At 43.7% G+C, this 25,827-nt stretch overlaps 1 protein-coding gene across 1 annotated transcript in view; it reads left to right on the forward strand.

Annotated features, from left to right (window-relative positions):
• Positions 1 to 25,827, forward strand: part of NDRG1 (N-myc downstream regulated 1) — an 82,567-nt gene that overhangs the window by 39,095 nt on the left and 17,645 nt on the right. Inside the window, exons 4-12 of the mRNA XM_043971926.1 lie at positions 3,795 to 3,900; positions 9,764 to 9,884; positions 15,502 to 15,564; positions 16,791 to 16,851; positions 18,154 to 18,240; positions 19,727 to 19,783; positions 22,191 to 22,294; positions 23,576 to 23,632; positions 24,889 to 24,940. Coding sequence (XP_043827861.1) covers positions 3,795 to 3,900; positions 9,764 to 9,884; positions 15,502 to 15,564; positions 16,791 to 16,851; positions 18,154 to 18,240; positions 19,727 to 19,783; positions 22,191 to 22,294; positions 23,576 to 23,632; positions 24,889 to 24,940 — 708 coding nt within the window. The remainder of the gene's footprint in view (positions 1 to 3,794; positions 3,901 to 9,763; positions 9,885 to 15,501; positions 15,565 to 16,790; positions 16,852 to 18,153; positions 18,241 to 19,726; positions 19,784 to 22,190; positions 22,295 to 23,575; positions 23,633 to 24,888; positions 24,941 to 25,827) is intronic.

Here is a 25,827-nt window from a genome sequence, read left to right on the forward strand (position 1 = left end):
TAATGAGTAAAACTTAGAATATGGGAGATCACAGAGTATCTTAGACAGAGCAGAATTAGTTCTAATTTGACCAGAGCATAAAGTATGTGAAGAAGGCAATAGTACAAGTTAAGAATACAGAGGGTCATGAGGGAGGTCAGGCTATTGATGACCTTAAATAATTGCTAGAATTTCTCTAATGATAGCTAGTATTTATATAGCACTTTTAGGTTTTTGAATATTATCTTGTCTTGACACCAACCCCAGAGAGGTGGGCAGTATTGTGATCCCCATTTTTTCAGATGAGGAAACTGAGTCTGGATTTTATTAGGTGGACTGTTGGGGAGCCCTTGAAGGTTTTTAAGTAAAACAGATGACCTCATCAGAGCTCACCAGAAAAGTATCCTCTTCTTACTTTCTAGGATTCATGATTTCATCTGTGTGGGTGAAATTCCCTCTACCAACCTAGACTGGGTTTTCATAGATAGACTTTAAGATGGTGTGGCTATACCCTGACGCCTTCATGGCCAACCTTCAGGCTATGAGCCCCTCTGCCCAAAGTTGGGATGCTCCTTGAGAGAACTGATACCAGTTTTGCACCATTCTTAAAGCTAGTTCCAGGTTGGTAGCCCCTCCCAGGGCTACTTACATTTCACTGGCATAACCTTTGAGAACACAAGTCACCTCCATGGTGTGAATGAGGCAGGAAAGGTCTTCCTTTGAACATTACTTTCTTTTGGTTCTTTGGGGCTGGGAGAGTTAGTTTTTTCTGTAGAGTATACAAATTTTCAATTCAATGCCTCTTCACATCCTGACATTTTTGTTTCTGTTTCTGAATATCTTCCATAGGAGATTCGCTTAACACACACTAGAAGCCTTCTTTTGGGGCCCCACCAGGGCAGCCACAGAGCAGATTAGCCTTTATCTAATGCTTTAAGGTTTGCTAAGCCCACTGCAAATACTGGTCTTCACAACCTCTCTTAGGATGCTTAGGTGCTGTACTTATCCCCAGTTTACAGATGAAGACACTGAGGCAGACAGCATTTAAATGACTTGCTCGGGGTTACGCAACTACTGAATGTCTTAATCAGGATTTGAACCCAGGTTTTCTTGACTCCCAAGTGGGAGTCACTAATTTCCTGACTCACGTCCAGCTATTTACCTGACTGCCTTTCATGATGTCCATATGAGGTGTACGTGAGAAACATTGATATAGCCATGATGTAAAGGAGAGAATATTGGGGCAGGGGACAGGTAATAAAGATAAAATGTGATTCAACTCAGTTCAGCTCATCTTTATTGAACACCAGCAGAGCAAGACACTATACTTAAGTGCTGGGGATGCAGAGACAGAAACAAGCTAATCCTTGTCCTCACAGAGCTTACATTCCATTTATTTCCCTAAGTATGATCCTGGTTTGAGTATGTATCACTACAGGGAGGCAGCATGGTGTCAGGGGGTCAGGGAGATCTGGGTTCAAGTCCTGTCCTCCCCGCCCATGTTTAGTAGTTCCGTGACAATTGACAGGTCACATACTCCCCCTCCCCCCAATAAGATAAGTATGAGGCCCAGGATAGATAGTTCTTATTTTTTTGGTCTCTTTATCTTTAGCACCTAACCCAAGGCATTCATTACTCTTAGAATGCACTTAAAGAATGTTGGAATTAAATTGGGTTAGAACCCAAAGGGGAACTTAGTGATCTTCTAGTCTGTCATCTCCATTGCAAAGGTAAAAAGACTGAGCCACTTCGGCTCTTCTTACAAAGGCTGGAACTGTGCCCTCCAGAGTTAAACGTCCCCTTCTGTTTGGCTTTCTGTTCTATTCTTGGATTAGAGACACACACACATCTGCAGGAGGGAGGGTTCTGGGAAGTCAGGAGACAATGGAGAATATCGTGGTCCAACACTGGGCCATTGTGCCAGCATCTGGCTCAGAACCACGACAAGGGGATGCTGGGCCTAGCCTAGAAAGCTACACCAGGAGTTGGGTGATCGGTCCAAAGGGGCAGCCTTAGCAATCAAGCAAGCCAGCACCTTCCCTCTGAGTTACCTCCAACTTATTTTACTTATCTTATATCGTACGTAGTTGTTTGTGTGTTGTCTTCCCCATTCAAATGTAAGCTCCTTGAGGGCAGGGACCATGTTTTTGCCTGATTTTGTTGTATCCTCGTTGCTCAGGTAATAAGTGCATAATACAAGCTTGTTATGGATGGTGATGATTCTGTGTACAAGGCAGTATGATATGGTGGGAAGAGAGGAATGCACTTAATTTTCACAAGACATGGGTTCTAGCCCCGATCCTGGTGTGGTGAAGAGTGTTTGATTTGGAATCAAAAGATTTAGGCTCACAACCAGCTCTGCAGCTTCCTACTCGTGGGACTTTGATCAGTAAGCATTTATTATGTGCCTACTGTGTGCCAGGCATTGTACTAGGTGAAAGGGTCTTTGCCCTTGGGAATTCTATCAGGGGAGCCTGCGTGTGCACAAATATACAGTATGCCCAATACAGACAGTACTCATTTTATCAATCCTCAGACTTACATAAAGGGATTTTTATGGAATGTGAATTTGCCCCAGAGGACATAAGGGAGGGAGCCACATACCCATTTAGGGAGATGACTGTCACTTTGTTCAAGGACAAGTTCAAGGGGCCAGGGCCACATGGCGGGGACTGGCCAGAAGCAAGATGAGGAACACATAGTGGGTAGATACATGGGGCTGGACACAGACAGGAGAGGACAGGTGACACTCAGGGGCCAGGGACAGATCTGAGGTACCCAAACATAGGTGGGTAGGTGGAACAAGGTGAATGAAGGCCTCCTTTCTCTGTGCCAAGTCCCTGTATCAGGGACAGTGGCAGACTCTTAAGGAGCCCATTCTGGTTTTTTTCTTGTTGTTTTGTTGTGGGGTTTTTTTGCTGCTATTGTTGTTTGTTTTTTGGCAGGGCAATATGGGTTAAGTGACTTGCCCAGTGTCACACAGCTAATAAGTGTCAAGTGTCTGAGGCTGGATTTGAACTCAGGTCCTCCTGAATCCAAGGCCAGTGATTTATCCACTGTGCCACCTAGTTGCCCCCAGGGAGTCCATTCTGATTTCACTTGGAGGGATTTTTAGTGTGTGGTTGTTTTTTTTTAAAGATTTTTTTTTGGGGGGGGCAGGGAGTGAGCAGTGATGGGAGAATGTGTGGAGTGCCAGGCTGGAGCAGAAGGGAGTCCTGTACAGTAAAATTAACAAGATTTTTTTGGAATGTGGATTTCTTTCAGAATTCTTTACAAATATGCATAATGTGAATTTATGTAGAGCAAGAACTGTCTATAAATATAAAGGGATTGGGGGCTGAAAGAAGGCAAGGAAGACCTCCTGTGAGAAGTGGTGCTTGAGGGAAACTAAGGATCCCAGAGGGAAATAAAAATGAAGAGGGAGTAAATTCACCTCTCTGGGCCTCGGTGTCCTTGTCTGTAAAACGAGAGGGCTTGACTGGGTGACCCTAAAATCTCTTCCAGCCCTAGATGTATGATCTTAGAATCACAGTAAGATGCGGAGACAAAGCCCTGGCCTGGAAACGTGCTCAGTAGCAAAAGAAAGGATCTAGGGGAATGTGGGTGATTTTTTTTTTCTGGAGACAGCATCGATCACAGTCGTTGCCCTTTTGCACAGGGTGAGAGAAAGCTGTGTCCTTTGGGCAGAGAATAAATTCCTGTTCATTCCTTGTGGTGGCTTGAATTTGTCTGTTGTGTAGATGATCACCAGCAGCCAAAACACTGGTCCAGGAGGCACTTTGTGAAAAGTCTTTTCTGTGTTCTTCTTTCCGCAGGAGCAGGACATTGAGACTTTGCATGGCTCAGTCCATGTCACCGTATGTGGAACCCCGAAGGGGAACCGTCCTGTCATCCTCACCTATCATGACATTGGCATGAACCGTAAGTTTGCCAGCCAATTTCTTTGAGACCCAGGAGAGATGTTAGGCTGCATCCCCAGTTACAGAGGTGATGGGTTCCATGTAGGCTGCCCTGTCAAGAGCACATCAGCAGGCTATATGGAAGTGGCAATATCTGGTTAGCTAGGTGGCGCAGTGGATGAAGCACTGGCCCTGGATTCAGGAGTACCTGAGTTCAAATCCAGCCTCAGACACTCGACACTTGCTAGCTATGTAACCCTGGGCAAGTCACTTAACCCCCATTGCCCCACCAAAAGAAAAAAAAAAAGAAGTGGCAATGTGACATAGAGAGGCTGGAGGAAGCACTGGATTTGTAATTTGGTACCAGGTTAGGGTTCTAGCTCATGCTGTTTGCTGCCTGTGTTATCTTGGGCTAGGCACTTAACTGTGAGTCTCAGCTTTTTCAGCTATTAAATGAACATCCCTATGGCTTGTTCCTGCTCTAGATCCTGTGACCCTATTGAGTATTGTGTTTCTCTCTGGGTACCATTTAAAAAAAATTTCCCATAATTTTATTTATGTTTTATTTGATAAGAAATATAAACTATAGGCAAGAATTTCCAATTTATAGGGTTTCATTTTGCTTTTCAAAATTAAATTGTTTTGTGTTCCCATTCACAATTTTGACTAAATTTTTTTTCTGAAGTATTAAACTTTCAAAACAAATTCCTTACCCTACCTGAAAAACCACCTTAGTCATCCAATGGAAAATATACATCATTTCTCTTGAAGTGTCAAGAAATTTACTCATATACAAAAAAAGTAATATTTGGATTTTTTTCTAGAAAAAGGTACCCTTTTTTTTTTTTTTTTTTAAAAAGGAAGGACAGTAATAAACTAGAGAGGATCCAGAGGAGGAGGCAGGGAAGTGGCGCAGTGGATTGAGTGCTGGGCCTGGAGTCAAGAAGACCTGAGTTCAAACCCAGCCTCAAACACTTATTAGCTGTGTGACCCTGGGCAAGTCACTTAACCCTGCTTGCTTCAGTTTCTTCATCTGTAAAATGAGCTGGAAGAAATGGCAAACCACTCCAGTATCTGCCAAGAAAACCATAAATGAGATCATGGGGAATTGGATAGGACTGAAAACAACTGAACATCAGCAGTGATACAGGGCAGCCATTTCATCCTTTCAATGACAGTAAATCCAGAGGAGGGCAATCAGAATGGTGAAAGGACTGGAGAGCCTGTCAGTGAGAACTGGTAGAAGGAACTGAGGTCATGTAGTCTGGGGAAGAGGAGACAGAAAAAGCATGACAGCTGTTTTCCAGTTTGTTAAAGGGCTGTTTTGAGGAAGAGAGATTAACCTTGTTGCTCTTGGCCCCAGAACTTGGAGCAGTGGGTGCAGACTCGCAAGGAGGCAGATTTTTGGCTAGATACCAAAACCAACATTCTTATAACTAGTGGTATCCACAAGTGGGCTGCCTCAGGAGGCGTGGGCTCCCCACCCTGAAGGTCTCCCAAGTAGGTGTTATGTGACCCTCGTCTAGGGGGTCTTGTAGAGGGGGATGGGCTAGCTGACCTCTGACTGTGTGAGAGTCTGTGATTCTGAGAACCGGAAGCCTTTCCTGTTGGTGTGCACCTCCCCAGTAAGGAGAGAGGAGTAAGAGGAAGTCCCACTATATTTGCCACAGAGCCTTCTTTCTGAATCTGATCTTCTTGGAATAGCAGGGCTACATACGGATGGTGAGGCTCAGAGTTCCTGGTATTCTGTGTTGCATTGCCTACTTCCTACTGTGTGGTGGCCATATTGGGAGTACAATAAGCTCTCTGTCCTCTGCCAGGGTTCAAGTGAAGCTCAATGGATGTTTTATTAATAAAAAAAATAATAATCAACATTTATGTTGTGCTTTAACCTCCAGTGTTGCAACACAATAATCCTATTGGGGCAGTATCATTATCCCCATCTCAGAAATGAGGAAAATGAAGTCAAAAGAAAACTTGGGCTTTAAGTGACTTCCCAGGGTCATACAGCAAGAGTGCCACTGAGCTGGGATTATGAAATGAATCTAGTGTCGTTGTTTTTCACTAGTTTCAGTCCTGTTCGACTCTTTGTGACCCCTGTATCTTGGAGGAGATAATGAAATGGTTTGTCGTTTCCTTCTCTAGCTCATTTTACAGATGAGGAAACTGAGGCAAACAGGGTTGAGTGACTTGCCCAGGGCCACACAGCTAATAAGTGTCTGAGGCTGGGTTTGAACTCAGGAAAACGACTTCAGGTCTATCCAGTGTGCCACCTTACCTGCCCAATATAAATGCTCTTTATTATTATTATTAACACCATGACTTGGTGAACCTCAGCATTGTCATTAGCAGTTTCCTGGATAATTGGCACTCTTATCAACTGCACCACTTAGTTGCTCTCATTATACCATAACACATTTCATAAGAAAATCACTTAGGGAGTTTTTTAGTCTCTTGGGTGAGATAAGACCGACTTATCCCAGTCACTGATACAAGGGGGAATGCAGTAAGTATCTAGGGGAAGACTGGTTTTGAGAGGTCTGGCTAGGGCAAGGGTTCTTAACCCTTTTTGTGCATGGAGCCTGGAACGGTGAAGTTGAACTCTCCTGTTCAGAAGGATGTTTTTAAAAGCTGATATTTAAAGGATGTACTAAATTTCAGTTGGATGTTAGTGAAATAAAGATGTAATTGTTTTCCCATCCCCATTCACAGGCCCTGTGAAATCTAGCCATGGCTCCCTATTGAGGCTGGGGTTGTAGAGGTTCCTTGGGCTAGGGATTTAAGGGAAGAGGTGGCATTTGAAATGGCATTTAGAGGATTGGTTAGCTTTCAAAAGGCGAAGATTATGGGACTGCTGGGAAGGAGAGGTCATGGAGGCAGGAAACTAGTTGGCTGGGAAACAACTGGTATGTAAGAAAGGTGGTATGACATAAGTGTTAGAAAGGTCATTTAGAGCCAAGATGTGCAGGCCTTGAATGCCAGACCAGGCAGCATGGAATGAACTTTATTTGGTGGGCCATGAGAAGAAGAATATTCTCATTAATTGAGTTACCATACTTCTAGGATCAGTGATTTCACCCGTGAGGGTGCCTCATAAGCCATTTCAGACCACAACCCCCATAAACTTTAGTGTGGTTGGGGAAAAAAGCCAACAAAACCCCTCATTCTCTGACTGCTACCCCTCTGATGAGTGAGCTTCTCCTCACCCAGACTGGTTCTCCAAACATAGAAGCACAGTCTGTTGTTGGGACCCTATTCAAAGCCATTCCATCTGTTAACGTTTGCTTCTGCCTGACATGACTTTTCAAAAACAATTCATTGGCATCATACCAGGAGGAGGCAGGGGGCATCTGCAGAAGCCTTGAGTGGGAGGAGGGTTAGCTTTATCATAGGGTGCTAGAGAGGCGGGGCTGAGAGGGATCAAGGAAGTCATTTGGGCCAACCCCCTCATTTTACATATGAAGAAACTGAGGCCTTGGGTGGTGTCAAAGGTTTGTGTGAGGCCAACATTAGAGATGACATTTAAACTCAGGACCCCAAGAGCTAGCACCTTTCCTCTGAGTGCCTTGGACTCCCCCGACATGGTGCATTGCATTCAGCAGGTGTCTAAAGACAGTTGCCCTTCTGCTCCAAAGCAGTCGTTCCACTTCCCACGGACTCTTAGAAACCCCGTCAGCTCTCTTAAGGCTCAGAACCTGACCTTGGTCGGGCAAACACTTACTGAGCGCCTTGTCTGGGCTGGGCAGTGGTGTAGAGTTGGCATAGCAGCTGTAGAGGAGAAGTAGGAGATAGAACTCCTGCCTCAAGGTGTTTTCTTTCTTATTGGAAATTTAGAAATGTAGACAGGAAGAAGACACACTTTGGGTTGGGTCTTGGAGGTCATCTCAGAGGCAGCTAAGTGGAGCTGGGCCTGTCTTAGACTCTTACTTAGCTGTGTGACCCTGGGTAAGCTGCTTAATCGCTGTTTGCCTCAGTTTCCTCATCTTTAAAATGGGGGTGGCCTTGAGGCTTGAGAACTGAGGGGGAACCCAGTACCACCTGAGACAGCCCATTCTGCATCAGCATAGTTCTAATTTCCAGGCAGCTGACCCTTACTTTCAAACCTTTCTATAGCTTTCATCTAAATTGGCATTTCCATAGCTTCCACTCATACCTCTTGTAGTGATATCTCTTGGACAAATCAAAATGTCTAGTCATTAACAAGCACTGGGTCAGCTAGGTAGTGCAGTGGATAAATCACTGGCCCTGGAGTCAGGAGGACCAGAGTTCAAATCTCACCTCAGACAGTTAATGACTATGACCTTGGGTAAGTAACTTAACCTCAATTGCCTTAAAACATCCAGGGCCATCTCCAGTCATCCTGATATATATCCTGCTACTGAACCCAAATGGCTATGGAGGAGAGAGTGAGGCTGGTGACCTTGCACAGCCCTCCCTCACTTAAATCCAATTCAATGCAAGACATGACATCACCTCGTGATGTCATGGTCTACTTCAAGAATGAAGGACAAACACCAACAACTAGGGCCAAAGTCAAGGGACAAGAGTAATCGTTCAGGTGCCCCTGGCAGGCTTTAACGTTGCTGTCACACCTAGGGGACAGGTGGAATGTGCCTGGGTATAGGGGGATGACACAGGAACCAGATGAGATGAGAAGGAAGGTCAAATCTAAATGAAAACTACTAATACATAAAGCACTGGCCTTGGATTCAGGAGGACCTGAGTTCAAATCCAGCCTCAGACACTTGACACTTACTAGCTGTGTGACCCTGGGCAAGTCACTTAACCCTCATTGCCCCGCAAAACCAAACCAAACCAAACCAAACAAAAACAAACAAACACCTACTAATGTTCCTGTTAGATCTGGGTCTCTGGTCTCCTTCCAGATATGGTCTGCTTCTGTAGGATCCAGATGTTTGCTAAGCCATGACAGATGTGTATAAGTGTCAAAAGTGGGATTAGAACTTAGTTTCCAAATCTTGTGTTCTGACTGTACCCTGCTGCCTTCTGAACTCCAAGATGGGGAAACATGGAGGGACTTGACCTTCCAATATGAAGCATCTAGCTGGGGCAGTGGATAGAATGCTGGACTTGGAGGACCTGACCCTAAATTCCATCTCATATACTAGCTGTGTGACCCTGGGCAAGTCACAACATCTCTCAGCCCCGGTTTCCTTTAAAATAGTATCTACTTCCTCAGATTGTTATGACGATTAAATGAGGTATAAATGAGATCTGTAAAGCGATGCTTGCAAACTTACTGTATAATTGTTAGTCATCATTATTAGCTGTTAAATTTCTGAGTGGAGGGGGCAGCTAGGTGGCGCAGTGGATAGAGCACTGGCCCTGGAGTCAGGAGGACCTGAGTTCAAATCTGGCCTCAGACACTTAACACTTACTAGCTGTGTAACCCTGGGCAAGTCACTTAACTCCAATTGCCTCACTCAAAAAAAAAAAAAATTTCTGAGCAGTGTCATTTTGAAGGGGGATCAGACATAGATCCTGAGGTCAGTCCTGGAACTAGTAGGAGTTACAGAAGGTTTTGGCTCAGTCCAAGGAAGTATTTCCTAATGATCGGAGCTGTCCAGCGTTTGATGGGTTGCTTTCTAGATAGAGGCATTCAAGGAATGAATAAAGTGGACATTGGTAAAGCACCTACTATGCGCCAGGAGGGCCTGCATGATCAGGGATTTTGTAGGAGAGGATTTGTGCCTTCTTTAGGTACAGGCTGGGTCAGATGATTTCTGTGATTCAGTGACTGTAGGTGGGGGGATGTATGTGTCTCATGGACTCCTTCTGCTGGGTGTGAGCAGGAGGAGAAGTACCCCATGGAGCGCATAAAATTAATTTGTCTTTCCTTCTCCCTTCCTCTTTCCATTCTACAGACAAAACCTGCTACAACCCTCTCTTCAATTCGGAGGACATGCAGGAGATCACCCAGCATTTTGCCGTCTGCCACGTGGATGCTCCTGGGCAACAGGATGGAGCAGCATCCTTTCCTGCAGGGTAAGTGTCTGAAGGATGGATGACGACCTTTGACTCCAGATGGAGTGTCTTCAGCTAAAGTTGAGGTATTGGGAGAATGGCTTGACTAGGATTGGAATGGGTTGGAATCTTAGGGCGATACATTTGGATCTAATGTCGAGGGACGTTAGTAGACATCTGTCTCTCCAGTTCAACCCTTTTCATTTGCCAAATGGGGAAACCAAGGCAAGAGAGATGAAGGTCACTCAGGTATTAAGTGGCCAAGTTAGGATTAGAACTCATATTCTGCTGACTTCCAGTCCTTTCTATGTCAGACCTGAGGTAAAGACACAAGAGGGAGAGAAATAAGAGGACTGCATTTGAGGAAGACAGAGAAGGGGGCACAGATTGAAGGAGAGCAAATGTCTGCAAGTCATCTCTGGGTTGCTGTTTCTTTTTTTTTCATTTGGGGCACCTTGGTGGTACAGTGGATGGAGAGCCCGGCCTAGAATCAGAAAGACCAGAGTTAAATGTGGCCTCAGATACTTACTAGCCGTGTGACCTGGGCAAATCATTCGACTTCTGCTTCAGTTTTCTTATCTATAAAATGGGGATAATAATATCTTTCCTACCTCCAGGGTTGTTAGGAAGACCAAGTGAGGTAATACTTGCAAAGTGCCTGGAACATAGGAGGCATTGTATTATAAGTGTTAGTCATTATTACCATGATACGTAAAATGCTAGGGTTAGATTTGATGAGCTTAGATTAGAAGGAAGAGTCCTTTGAGGTCCAACCCCCCCTCCCTTCATTTATACTTGGAAAAAACTGATACCTAAATAGGGTAGTGACTTGTCCAAGGTACCACATTTGTTGATAGAGCTGAGTCTTCTTTTCCCATAAGGGAGAGTGACTACATTACAGCTGCTTCTCAGGTTCCTGTTCTAGCAGTTGGCAGTTCTGTGAGATGTGGGGTGCATAGGGAAGAAGTGGTTTAAAAAAAGTGTCCGAGGGGCAGCTAGGTGGCGCAGTGGATAGAGCACCGGCCCTGGAGTCAGGAGTACCTGAGTTCAAATCTGGCCTCAGACACTTGACACTTACTAGCTGTGTGACCCTGGGCAAGTCACTTAACCCTCATTGCCCTGCCCCCCCCAAAAAAAAGTGTCTGGACAGGTGCTTCCATAATGCTCTTAAGTGACCTTCATTTCAGCACAGTTTATTGACTTCTGGTCCTGTCCCCTACTCCATTCCCCTCAAGAAATTATCTTAAATGATTTCTGAAGTCCCTTCCAGACTCAGCCTTGCATTCTCTACAACTTGGGGCCTTTTCTGTGTTAGCACTGTCTCTCTTCCCCAAGATTTCTTTGGCCTTTTGAATATATTTTGTATTTCCTGATCTGGGCACTGTGTTGTTTCATCATCTTCTCCTAGAACCAGACTATAAGCCCCTTGAGGGCAGGGACCACAATCCCAACACCTAATGTAGTGCCTGGCATTGAATAGACACATCATAAAAGCTTTTTAAATTTGAATGAGGAAATTGAGACCCAGAGAAGGGAAAGGAGACTTGGCTAATGCCATACACCTCGCCAGTGAGTGGCAGACCTGGTACTGGCAGCCGGGCTTCCTGATTCTTTCAGTAGAGTGAGATTCTTTTCGGGAGAATGAGCTTTTCTTTCTGCCACATTGAATGGACCACGCCTGTGGTTTAATTATTATCAAAGTCCTTGGGACTTAAAACAACACGATCTTTTTCCACCACAGCTTCATATTACCCTTTCAAATTTGTAGGCAGATGGGAATGAACTAGGGGAGCTCTCCACTGTTGGAGATGGATCTCTTGGAGGGCATCTTGTTTCCCAGCCCCCTTCTGATTATATGATCAAATAATGAGATACTGGTAGGGGGGGGAGGAGCAGCTCAGTGCTTAAGGGATTAGAAATGGGTTTCTGATATTATTAGAAATGGGCATTTATTCCTTAACTTGTAAATAGATGGGACCCACACTGGCCAAGTAATTGAAATGAAAAGCCTATTGGAAAAGCAAGGACTTGGTTAATTATTAACCAGCTGTTAAAGTAATGAGCAGTCAGTAACTACCATCGGGAGGACAGAGCCATCTGAATCGCTAGCTCAGCAGCTTTCACTCAAAGGACCTCTTTGTAAAAGTTTGGGGCCTTCCCAACCCTCTCATGGAATTTGGATATTCATTCCCTGGGACTGCTCTAAAGGATACATTGTTTTCATGGTCTGAGAGCCAGGAATACGGAGCCCTGATTTCATTTCTTGGGTAAATCACTTGTTCTCTGCAAGGGATAATAGCCCCTTCCCTGGCATATAGAAAGAATAGGAGACCTGTTCAAGAAGAACTTGGTTTGAATCCCAGCTCATCCACTTCCCTACTGGCTGTGTAATAATTGAGCAAGTCCCTTGCCATGACTGTTCCTCAATTTCTTCATCTGTAAAGTGGGGATGAAAATATTTGCATTACCCACCGAGGTCAAAGAAGTTCGGTGGCACAGTGGACAGAGTTCTGGGTCTGGAGTGAGGAAGACTCATCTTCCCGAGTTCAAATCTGGCCTCAGACTCCCCCCAAGCTTAACCTCTGTCGACCTCAGTTTCCTCTTCTATAAAATAAGCTGCAGAAGGGAATGGCAAACCACTCCAAGTATCTTTGCTAAGAAAACCCCAAAAGGGGTCGTGAAGAGTAAACACAACTGAACAACAAAGCTTAGTTCCCTTAATTCTTTCCTGGTTCTTTGAGCTATTCATTCTATGTTTTGAATTGACTCATTTTCCTGCCCTGCCAAATATAGTACCAACATCCATGACCGGGATGACTAGCAGGAATGTCCTCTCCCTTTCTTTAGACCAGTAGTTCTTAAAATGTGATCTTCCAGTCCCTAGGAATCCCTGAACGTCTTTCAGGTCAGAATTTGTCACGCTAATACTAAGATGTTTTAATTTCTAGCATATCAGTAGATGTAACCCACATAAAACAAAAACTCTTTGGAGGGATCCTCAGTTTTTAAGAGTAAATAAATGCATCCCAAGACCAATATTTTTGACACTCCACAGCCAAAGATCCTCATTTTTGGCAACCACATCATCCTCTTGACTTTAATGAAATTATCATATAATAAAATGGTTGAGTTGCCACCCTATCCAAAGAACTGTTATCTAGCTATGTCTCTACTCCACCATCATACTCAGGCAATTGATTTTTTGAGCCCATTTGCAGATCTTTACATCTATTCCTACTAAATTGCCTCTCATCTCTAGCCTCTTGTTTTTAATCTTTCGAGAGCCTGGGGAATAATATAATTTTTACCGGAGACTATTTAAGTACAGCGATGCCTCAATCAACAAATTTTCTGGGAAGAAAGGTCCTTTCTACAAAGTGGTTGTGTTCATAATAGCTTTTATTTCTCTAGAGTTTTGTGGCTTACAAAGCTCTTTCCTCACAGCACACCCCTGGAGCTAGGTAGTGTAAACATTATATATTGTCCAGAAGAAGAAACTGAGACCCCATAAAGTGAGATAACTTTGCCATGGTCACATAGTTTGGAAGTGATAGAAGAATCAGTCCACTCTCAGTGCTAGTGAAACAGGCCAGATCACCCTCAGAAATGGAAATGGTCAGTACAGGGCCAGAATTTCCATTTATCTCAGGGCGGGGTTTGAAGGAGGAAGATGGTTGCACTAGGGCTGGTGTTTACAAGTGTGTATGTTAGGGCCTCCCTCTAGAGGTTGCAGTCTGTTGGAGAGTTGTAGCCTGCTTCTAGTTGCGGGTGTTTTTAGGAAGGGAGGGAGTGAGGAAACAGCTAGCCAACTATTTGCCAGGCATTATGCCAAGCACTTTATAAATATTATCCCACTTGATTCTCACATTAGCCCTGTGAAGTAGTAATACTTCCTTTTTACAGTTGAGGAGACTGAGATAGATAGAGGTTAAGGAAGGAAACATTTATTAAGCGCCAACTAATTGCCAGACATTATGCTAAGTAAGCACTTTATAATTATTATTTGATTATCCTAACAATCTTGTGAGGTGCTACTAATGTTATCCCCTTTTTATAGAAATTAAGGCAGATAGAAGTTAAGGAAGGGAGGGAGGAAGGAAACAAACATTAAATGCCAACTGTTTGTCAGGCATTATTCTAAGCAAGGACTTTATAAACATTAGCCCATTTGATTCTCATAACCCTGTGAAGCCCTGCAAAGTAGTAATAAAATCTCCTTACAACTGAGAAAACTCAGGCAGATAAATGTTAAGGGAGGAAACAAACATTTAAGCTCCAACTATTTACTAGGCATTATGCATAGTAAGCTCTTTTACAGCTATCATCTCATTAGATTCTCACAACAGCTCTGGGAAGTAGTAACCATTTTATCTCCTTTTTTACACTAGAGGAAACTGAGGCATATAGTGTGAAGGAGGGGAGGAAACAAACATTAAGTGCCAGTTATTTTCCAAGGATTATAATACTAAGCAAGCATTTCATAAATATTATCTTCACAACCCCATATATAACTATATAACTCTCTCTACACATGTATATGTGTATATGTGTATATATGTATATATGTGTGTGACACACACACACACAAAACCTAATATTAACCCTTTTTTACAGTTGAGGAAACTGAAGCAGATAGAGGTTAAATGACTTGCCCAGAGTCACATAGCTAGTAATTGTCTGAGGTCAGATTTAAACTCAGGTCTTCCTGATTCCTGGTCTCTCACTCTATCCAGCTGCTCACTTTGATGAATCACAGCATCTCAGAACTAAAAGGGCCTCAGTCTAACCCATATATGAACAGACATCCTGTCTATAATTCTCAAGAATGGTCATTCAGAGGGGCAGCTAGGTGGCCCAGTGGATAAATCACTGGCCCTGGATTCAGGAGGGAGCTGAGTTTAAATCTGGCCTCAGACACTTGACACTTACTAGCTGTGTGACCCTGGGCAAGTCACTTAACCCCAATTGCCTCACCAAAAAAAAAAAAAGAATGGTCATTCAGCTTCTGCTATTTAAAACCTCTAGGAGAGTGGTCTCTAATTCCAGAGGCAGGCCACTGCACCTTTGGAATCCTCTTGTTACTTACTAGATTTTTCTTTCTATTGAGCTAAAATTCACCTCTCTGCAGCTTCATACTAATTCTGCCCACCAGTGCCAAGTAGAAAAAGACTACTCCCTCTTCAAATATGTGAAAACAGCCGTTTCATCTCCCCCCTGAGTCTTTTCTAGTTTAAAAATTCCCAGAGCCTTCAACTGATTCTTGGATGTTTGGGGCTTCTGGCTTCTTAACCTCTAAATGTGTTCCATTTTGTCCATGTCCTTCCTAAAATATGGTCCCCTGAGCCAAACACTACTACCACCACCACCACCATCATCATCATAGCTAAGCCTTATAAACCAGACTCCATCTGATCAAAACATTGATTCTGGCTTGCTAGAAAAGGCTTCGAGTTCTGATTTTCTGTTTCTGCTGGGGATAGAAAGTTAAAGATAAGCACCATAGACTTAGAGCTAGTGGATACCTTAGAAAGCATCTATTATTTTACAGATGAAGAAACTGAATCAGATTGGGGTGAAGAGACTTCCTCTGAGTGATTGGGCTTTGTTATTAGGTGATACTAACTCTTTCTTCCCACAGGTACATGTATCCCTCCATGGATCAACTGGCTGAAATGATTCCTGGAATTCTCCACCAGTTTGGGTAAGAAAAATAAATGTGTTGGTGGTAGAAAATAGTTTTGTCTTTTTAAATGGTAGCTTTGGTTTTAATCCTTTCCTTGCCAAATGTTCATGAATATAGAGATAGGTTTTGGTCTGCCAAAAGAGGGAGGTGTGCTTATGTGGGTTGTAAGGCTCTCTGAAAAGTTTGTTGTCAGTTTCATGTGCAGTCATCTTTTTAACCGAACTGGGTTGTGGAAATGCTTGTTTTATTCCATACATTAAAAATAAACTAAAAAAAAAACTGGCAAATGCTAGGGAAAAAAGTTTGCTTCTTGTAATTCAGTCAGCTTAATTTCCTTCCATTGTGTCTAGCCACCCAGGAGTTCAGGAGTATAGTTTGTAGATGGTAGGAGGTGTCCAGTCAATTAACCAAAATTAAACACCTGCTGTGTGCCCAGTGCTGAAACACACCAGGCAGCAGTGATAGATAGGGACAGGGGCAGAGGAGCCCAGTATATATAGAAGAGAAGGCATTTATTGCAAGACCTGACCTTAGAGATTCAAGACCTGGTAGGAAAAGAAATTAAGCCATTACAGGGCTGATAGACTGGAAGAACATGGAGGGGTTAAAGGTTAGCAGCCAATAGGGTCACCTCCTGTACTGCCAGTCTTCACCCTGGATCCATCAGCATCTTGCCTTTTGAGTAGAAATGGTCCCGTGCTGTTTGTCTCTTCCCATTTACTTTCTCCTCTCCTGTTATTTTATTTTAGACGGCTTCCTTCTTAAAGAAATATTGTACAATAAGAGCTGTCTTTGCATCCATTCTCCAGCCTGCATACCCTCCAGATCCCAGAACCATGTTCCTTTTACCCACTGGCAATGGCCATCCAGTGCAGAGTCAAGCTTCCTGAGCAGGAAGATGCTATGTTGTAATAGTCATTCCAGTAAATGTCACAGAATCTGGCTTTCAGAGACTCGGGAGGCAGGGGAGGAAGGGTATGAAGCAAGAGTAATGGAGAGGTCATGGTCCTCTGTCTAGTTACAAAGCAGGGATTTGTTTGGGGGAGAGGCGAGCCTTTTGCTATTTTGATCGCACACCATTGTGGCCGTTGAGCTAGCTGTCAACTCAAAAGAAATCTGACCTCATCAGAAAGGGGCAGGTAACTGGGGCAGAAACTGGGCTTTTGTTATTTGGGGGCTTCTCAGTCCCATTTAACAGGAGGTCCTCTTGCTCCCTTTGGGGGGCACTTCTTTTCTTCCTATAGACTGAAAAGCGTGATTGGAATGGGAACCGGAGCTGGTGCCTACATCTTAACTCGTTTTGCTGTAAGTCTTCTAGTCTCTCTCAAACATTGGAGCTCTTTTTTGTGGACTTGAGACCACAGACAGACTGTTAACCTGTCATGTCCCAGTTCCAATGTGGGGTGGAGGGGTAGGGGTGGCTTCTTCTCTATAACAAATGAATCTTGGCTAAAGATGAAATTCATCCCTCTTGGCTTTGGCAAGCAAGATATCTGCATTCTCTGCTGAATTTCCAGAACTTCTTTTTTATTTATTTATTTATTTATTTTTTTGGTGAGGCAATTGGGGTTAAGTGACTTACCCAGGGTCACACAGCTAGTAAGTGTCAAAGGTCTGAGGCTGGATTTGAACTCAGGTCCTCCTGAATCCAGGGCCAGTGCTCTATCCACTGCGCCACCTAGCTGCCCCTCCAGAATTTCTTAAAAGAACTTGAGTCTGATAGTTAGGACCATGCTCTCCACTTGAGCTGAGTGACCTTTTTGGTTTGTAGTGGGGGTGCAGTCTCAAGGAGAGAAGATGAAAGGATAATAGCTTACATCTAGGACCTCTCCTAAGGGCAGTTAGGTAGTACAATGGCTGGAGCTCTGAACCTGGAGTATCTTCTGATTTCAAATCTGACCTTGGATACTAGCTGTATGACCCTGGACAGGTCACTTCAGCCTGTTTGCCTCCGTTTCCTCATCTGTAAAATGAGCTGGAGAAGGAAATGGCAAACCACTGCAGTATCTTTGCCAAGAAAACCCCAAAAAGGATCACAAAGAGTCGGGCATGACTGGAAACGACTGAACAACAACAGAACCTCTCCCCAGCCATCCTGGCAGCTCAGAAGCAGTAAAAGGTGGAAGCATCCAAGTGTCCAATTTAGGCTTCCCTAATAGTTAGAGCTTCCTCGGGAAGCTGTGAATGCCCCCTCGTTGGCGGTCTTCAAGCAAAAGCTGGCTAGCTGTGAGGTTTCCTTTTGGATAAGGGTGGGTTCTGATGGCTGCTGATACTTCCTTCCAACCTCAGCTGTAATGAGTGGGGAAAATAATACCTAGCCCTGGGTCCAAATACCAGTTCTGACATTTGGTGGCTTGCTTATGGTAAATGGGATCATTGACTTTACAGCTAGAAGGGAGATCAGAGATAATCTATCCCTGATTTTTCAGATGAGGAAATAAGCCTGGAGAGGTAACTTCAAGGTCACGGAGGCAGTAAATGGAGCTAGCTAGCAGAGCAACTCTTTGTCTTCTAGCCTCTTTTTGGCCTCTGAGGACCTTTCCAGCTACAAATTGATGATTCTGCTTTGCCTGGTCTACTCTCTGACTTTATTGTCTTCCATTGCAGCTGAACCACCCGGAGATGGTGGAAGGACTCGTCCTCATCAACGTGAACCCTTGTGCAGAAGGGTGGATGGACTGGGCAGCAACCAAGGTAAAGAACCGCGGCTTTGGAAATGTGCGTGTGTTTTCTGTAAGGAGATCTGCAGGCAGAGAGCCCCGATCTGCCCTGATAAGAAGCATCGCCTCCAGCTCTGTCTTAATTCCTGCAGAAAAGCATTTTCCTTGGCCTGTGCCACCCCCTCAGCTGGGAGCTCTCAGTAAATGTGGGTGGGAATAGTCCCAAACAGCACTAGTCTGTGAGGTTGGCCCCTTCCCGAGGAGGCAGCAAGGGTCCCTCAAAGCCTGCACTGACCCATGCAACTCTTAGCTAGATTTTTTTTAAAAAATATTTTTTGGAAGGATCTCACATCTTTGCCAAGGAGAGAATAAATTGTTCCAGATGAAACGAGATATATAGCCTTTCAGTCTGGGAGCAGTTCTGAGTTTTCATTTTGAAAATGTGTTTTTGCCAAATTCGGGGTGGCTATCAAGTGACATGGAGGCAATGAAGTCACCTCGTAGCCAAAGGCTCGATGCTATTGGTATTTTGAGTTCATCTGTGCTCTCCAACCCTCCTCTTCTTCCTCAAGCATGGGTGGGGTCACAGGGATTGCCCCTCCCTTCACTGGAGGTCTTTACATATAGCCTGGATGACTGGGGATATTGTGAAGAGGAGTGGTGTATAGGAAGGGGCTGGACTGGGTGATCTCTGGAGTTGTGACTGTATTAGGGTCTTGAGCTCTGTGTCATCAACCTGAGACCATTCACAATGCCTAAGACTGATTTAAATCCCAGTTCAACAGTATGTGTAGTGGAAAGAACCCCGCGAACTGATTAGTTTGGGCGATCTTCTTAGCACCTCAGGACCTCTCTTCCTCTCTAAACCAGGGGTTGGACTAAATAATGCCTAAAACTAGGCGGGATTGGGACCAACCTCTCAGGAAGTTTGAGACAAAATCCAGGGGTCTTTGTTCAAAGCATTATTCCAAAAGGGTAGGGTCACATTTACTATTACGCTTCCTCTCTGTATCTAATAATAGCTTTTCCCCATAAATTTTTTTAAAAGTTGTATTTTGACTTCTTTTTACACAAGATCATTTCCCAACATTCCCCTCCGTCCCCCACGGGGTCATTCTTCTTTGGTAATAAAGAAAAAAGTTAAGCAAAACCTAACTGACCATATGATTAGTTAAACAACATCTCTGATACCTATAGTTCATTATCAAGATTGTTCATTGCAATTAACCTGAGTTTGGCTGCCCTTTAGTGTGCTTTTCAAGAATTCCATTTAGTCATTGATTTTTTTTTAATAGAATAACAGTATTCTATTTGGGCTCCACAGTTTGTTGAGGTTTCCCCCATCGATAGGTCCTCCCTTTATTTCCAGTTTTTGCTGCCACAGGGAGTATTGCTATGAATATTTTGCTCAGTGACCTCCTTGGGGTCACATGCCTTAGAATTGGGATCAATAAATCTAAGGGAACAGACAGTTCAGTGACTTGGCTCTCTGTCATCTGTTGTTGTTTTATCCCATTTAGATCTCTGGTTGGACCCAAGCTCTTCCGGATATGGTGGTGTCTCATCTGTTTGGGAAGGTGAGTCATTTGTTCAGATCCTATAATGAGGACCCAACCCCCACCCTCACCCTCCAGATTCCTATCTACCATAGGTCAGATCACACCTCTCAGAACACATCAGCTCCATGCAAGAGAAAGCATGACACCAGCCCAGGCAATGTGCTGTTCAAGGAGAATGTTGAGCACTCACTCCTTTGCATCCAGTTCTATAGAAGTGGCACCTTCTCACGCCACGACTAGACTAGAGGAGAGAATGCTACATTTCTAAAGAAGCTGGTTCATAGATGTAACTTTATCTATGGCATGCATCCTGTGTGTCAGCCTTCTCATATCTATTGTTGTTTGTTCTTATTGGTCTTTTTAATCAATTTGCCTCCATATACCTCTTTTTCAACTCTCTCAGAGAACCACCACTTAGATAAAGATTTTTTTTTTTTAGAGAAGAAAAAAATTCTTCAAAGCCAATTAATAGCTCGAAAGAACCTGACATTATATGTCCCATTCCACTCCCATGGAGCCCCAGTTCCTCACTCGTTTTTAATACAGGTGCTTCCAAACTGGTCAGTGAAAGTTTTTTTTTTAATGTTTAGACTTTTAGCTGCTATTGAGACACTCTCCTTCTTGACAGACCCTTGGAGAGCTGAAGTCTCTTTTTAAAGTCTATAGAATCTTAGAATTTCAGAGATATAGGCTTAACTCCCTTTCTTCTCTGAAGTAGAACTAAAAAATTTCATTTGGAAGGCACCCCAGAAGTCATCTCTATCATCTCTGCCTACACAACCATCCTTCAGCCACATGCTTAACAAAGGATCTTCCTTTTGTCTTCAGGCTAAACAGTCCACGTCACTCAGTGGTCATCAGATTCTCCTTCAGGGCCTCCATTGACAGGGACCTCACTATTTTGTGAGGCAGCCCATTCTGTTGTGGAGCATCTTTTGATAGTTGGGAAGGTCTTACATGTGCTGAGCTAATCTTCTCTCCCTGTAACTTCCATCCATGGCTCCTGGGTTCTGCCTTCCGTGGTCACACATCCCTCTTCCTCATGAGAGCCCTTTAGATGCTTACGGACATAGGTTATCATCCCTCAGCTCTTTTATATCTCTCCATGGCTAACACCTTCAGGTGGTCTCGATTAAGGCACATTTTCATCCTGATCTTAATGTCCCTGAGTTAGCTGAGGAGTTCTTAACCTTTTGTTAAGTCTGATGAGCCCTATGGACCCCTTCTCAGTAGTAATGGTTTATGTTTGTAATTGAGGAGAAGGATAAATTTCAGTGAAAGGCCATGGACTCCTTCTCAGAATAATAATCATCTACATTCCTAAATTTCAGTTAGAGGTTCATGAAAATCCCCATTCCCAGACTCCCTAGAATCACCCCAGGCTATGGACCCTTACCTTGCTCGTCAGTTACAATGCTGGGTCTGTTTGTCCCTGCGTGAGGTTACGTGTGGCAGGACAGCGTACTCCTTGGCCAGCAATTTCTGCCACTTGGTTTTAATCTGAAATAACAGGAGGATTACTCACAGGCTAATTCTTCTAGTGGTGTGTGTAGCCCTTCGACCTCTTTCCTCCTTAAATAATCCCAGACTCTGTTTTGACAACAGCACCAGCTGGACATGCTCAGGGTCCTCCACCCTCCCCCTTCTCTAGGCCTGGATGTTACTGGTTAGGCAACCCTTCCAAGGCCATGCCCATCCCTAGGGCTCCCAAACCAAAGGGGATGCTGTTTTGAGCTGTTGTTTGGCCCTTCCCAAAAATCAACAAGAAAGGAAAAAGAAACTGGGTTTGTGCCGACTTTGGGGTCAAGCTTTGTGTGGATTGAAGTGCTTCTCCCCTGCCCCTCCTGCTTTGTGGCTTAAAAGTGTCTTGTGCCCCAGTGGTGCTGTTGGCTTTCAAGCAGAGGAGGCAGGCTAGGTAGTACAGTGGAGAGAGGACTGAGCTGGGAGCCAATAATTCTGAAGGCTATCCCTGACTCTGCAGTCATCTGTATCACTTTCCCTTTCTGGGCCTGGAATTGGGACTGATGGTTTCCCTTCCAGCTCTGATGGCTCCCATATTTATAGTGCCTTCATGTTTACAGAATGCATTCTTCACCTCAGTCCACTGGGGTAGGAAGTGTTCTGGGTATAATCATATCCATTTTATAGATGAGGGAGCTGAGGCTCAGAGAGACGGTGCCTTTTCCCCAAGGTCAGCCAACCATTTAGTAAATATCAGAGCAAGGCTTTGAATGCAGGGCTCTTGACTCCACATCGAGCACCCTTTCCACTGTAAACACCATTTCTGAATCCCAAGCAAACCCTGCCCTGATACTTTCCCTAGCTGGGCCAGACTTGACTGGGGCTTTCCTTCTCCTGGTATGGCCTAGTAGGTGATGAGGTCATTGATGTTCTTCTTCCCCCCACCCCTTTCTCTTAATCACAGGAAGAGATGCAGAACAACATTGAGGTGGTGCACACCTACCGTCATCATATCATTAATGACATGAACCCGAGCAATCTCCATCTTTTCATTAATGCCTACAACAGGTAACTAGCTTTGTAACCTGGATCGAGTTGCTTCCTCTTGTTGGCCCTCCGTTTTCTCATTAGAAAATAGGACTGGATATGCTCCAAGGTCCCCAACAACTATAAATGTGTAGGATTATTTACCTGCCATGTGTCTGGATTGGTCTCTTGTTCATTGGACAGTCATTCAATATGTATAATGTAGTCATCCTACTACATGCCCAAGGCAGAGTGTAGGTTACAGAAGGCCTGGAATACCACTCTTCATACCATAAAGTGAATAATAATAAATTTATTGGCAAATCTTAGAACCATACAATGATAAGAACTAGAAGGGGTTGTGGAATCTAGAATGTTAGCTGGAGGAGACCAGTGGATATAAAATGTTAGCATCTACAGTGTTGGAGCTGGGAGACACCTGAAAACTTAGAATGTTAGAGCTGGAAGAGACCTAATAGGACTTAGACTGTTAGAACCCATGATGTTGGAACTGGAAGACATCTGTGAATAGAAAATGTACAGTGTTAAATTTAGAAGGGTCCTTTGGGCATCGAATCTTAGCACTGAAAGGAATCTCAGAACAGGGAACATTCTCAGTGTTGGAAAGGACCTTTGAATCTAGAAAGAGACAGGAGAAACTTTAGAATACTTTGTACAAAATATCAGAGCCAGAAGGGATCTTAGAACAGAAAATTCTAGAGTTGTTTAAGTTCCTTAGAGGTCATCTTAGTTTAGGAAACTGACCTAAAATTTGCTTAGCAAATCTTCAAAATGGTTATTACTTCCCCATCCCCATCCTTTTGGTCTCGGGTAGCTTTGCTTGGAATAGGAAGTGGGAGAATGTCATGGACATCACCCTCCCTCTTCTGACTTTGTATAGATAGGACCTCACAACCGACATAACTTTCAATCTTTCCCCCCACCCAGGGCTGTCACAACTTTAAGGATGGGACATATTTGTTCCTCATGAAAGGTTGGCCATGAGAAAACCCATATGTGAAACAGCCAGGAAGTAATTTTACTCATTTCCTAGGCAGTAGTGGCTGCACCTTGGTCTCCTGGCAGACTCCAGTTTCCACCAGACATATTTTCCCATAACTCAGTGGAGCCAAGAAGGCTGTGACCCAGCACCCCAGCTGACGTTGACTGGTTTTGTGGCATGTTGAGTCGGGCAGGTCATCCCAAAGGGGGAGGGAGGTGGAGGTCTGCTCCCAGGTCCCTCGTGCTATTGATCTCTCTCTTTCTCCCTCTCCTGCCCCTGGGGAGGCAGCATCTGTTAATTACTTTGGCTTATTTCCACAGTCGCCGGGATCTAGAAATCGAGCGCCCTCTCCCAGGAACCAGTGCTGTTACTCTACAGTAAGTGGCTGTCTTCCATATATGTCTGTTTGCAGACTGAACCTTGCCTAGAATTCCCAGGGTCCCTTACAGAATGAGGTTTGTAAACCACATTATACATTATCCATCAATACAGTTATTCATTTGGCCCTTATCATTATGTGAGGTAGATGTTCTCCACTTTGTTATTGTGGAAACTGTAACCCATGGAGGAAAATCATCCTCTCAGGGTCAGACAGTAAGTTAGTAACAGAGCTGAATCCCAAATTCTAGGTGGTGCAGAGGAAGGAAGACCTGAATTCAAATCTTGCCTGAAGACATTTATTAATTATGTGATCCTGGAACTCAGTTTCCTCATTTATAAAATGGGGATAATAATAGCATCATAGGCTTGTTGTGAAGATCAAAAGAAAGAACACTTGTAAAGAGCTCTGCAAATCTTAAAGAAAAAATGATGGATGGAAGGAAGGATGGATGGATGGATGGGTAGATGGGTAGATAGGTAGATAGGCTGGGAGTTAGCATTTTTATTAGGTTTTCTGATTTATAGTCCAATTTTCTTCCCATGTGCAGATGTAAAGGCTTAGCCAAATATCATGGTAGGTATCTTGGGTTCCTTTTTTGCTGGAGTCGCCATTTGTTTTTCTGGGACCAGTACCCAAGACAGTCACCCTCTGGCAAACCATGTCAGTTAGGTGGACAATGAGCTACAGTTTCACATATACCCCAAGTTCCAACCTGATGGGATGGTGAGATAAAGATGGCTTTTTCTGGAGTTTTTCCTAATTAAGGAGAACAAAACAATGTTCGCCAGGGTACCATTAACTCCTGCACAGAGAGGTACAGGGTTGGGCTTAGACATAGTTGCCCACTTGGTGGGTTTTAATGGGGATGGCCAGAAGTTTCATCTTCTAGGCTCAGATGCATTAAATCCACCTATGGCTGAGATCTGCTCCATCTTAAGACAAAACCTTGTATTCAAATATTAGAAAACTCAAAATGAAGATGCCCTTGGTAAAATCTGCTTAATTTATGTTCTTGCTAAGGTATAAAAGATTGCTAACTGAACTGTTATTGCAAGTGACAGAAGAGTCAGCCTCAGAAAGATAGGACAAGTGTCTGAAGGAATAGTAAGGTGATGATGAGGTGTGCATATAGGTAGAGACAGAATGTATAGTGTAAAGATAACAATTAATTCTTTACAATAGGGAGAGGAGTTTGGTGTTGTTTACTGTTTGCCTTGAGGACTAACATTTCCTTTTTCTGAACATTCCCAGGTGCCCTGCATTGTTAGTGGTTGGAGACAATTCACCTGCGGTGGATGCTGTGGTAGGTATTATTCGGTTTTCTGTAATCACAACTTTGCTATCAAGTAGGAGCTTTCTCATCTGATGTGTTGGCAAAGCCTGGAGTATGCAGGAAGAGTAGGTGCAATGTGCCAGCTAGTTTACAAAACAAATCCATATTAAATAAATTGTATTGGCTTAAGTATTTTTTCTCTTTCCTTTATAACACTTAGATTACAGAGAATCACAGTGAATCCCAGACCACACCTGGAGTATTGGGATGAGTTCTGGGTACCTTCTTTTAGGAAGGCATGGATAAGCTGAACCAAGTTCAGAGAAAGATGATCAAGAAGGTGGAGGAATTTGAAATCCTGCCCAATGAGGAGGAGTATGAGAAACAAAGGCGGCGTAACCTGGAGGAGAAAGATAATAATACTAAGAGGGAACGTGATCATGTCTCTTCTTGTATTTGAAGAGGTGTTGGGTACAAGGGAGAGTAGACTTAATTCCTAAGAGCAAAATAGAATTATTGGATGGAATTTTAAAAATGTTTTATTGATACTCTTTTTTTAAAAAAAGAAAATCACCCATGTCACTTTCCATTGACAATCTCCTCTCTCTGACATAAAACCTTTACTTCCTCTCTTGTAACAAAAGTGTGAGTTAGGAAAAACAAATCATCATGTTGTTCATGAATGACAAAAGTATGCTTCATTACACAACTGTAATCTGCCAAGAGGCAGCAAACAGGCTTAGCCAGTCATCCTCTCAAATCACCCTATATCATTGCATGGAGGTCTCTTAATCTTGTTTTCCTTTACATAATTGTGGTCATAGCATCAGTTGTTCTCGTGGTTCTATTTGCTTTTCTCCGAGTTGTGGGTGGAAGTTTCAGGTAGGCAGATTTGGACTCAGCTTGAAGAAGCTCTT

Source organism: Dromiciops gliroides, chromosome 1 (genome assembly GCF_019393635.1).
Source record: "Dromiciops gliroides isolate mDroGli1 chromosome 1, mDroGli1.pri, whole genome shotgun sequence".
Classification (NCBI taxonomy): domain Eukaryota; kingdom Metazoa; phylum Chordata; class Mammalia; order Microbiotheria; family Microbiotheriidae; genus Dromiciops; species Dromiciops gliroides.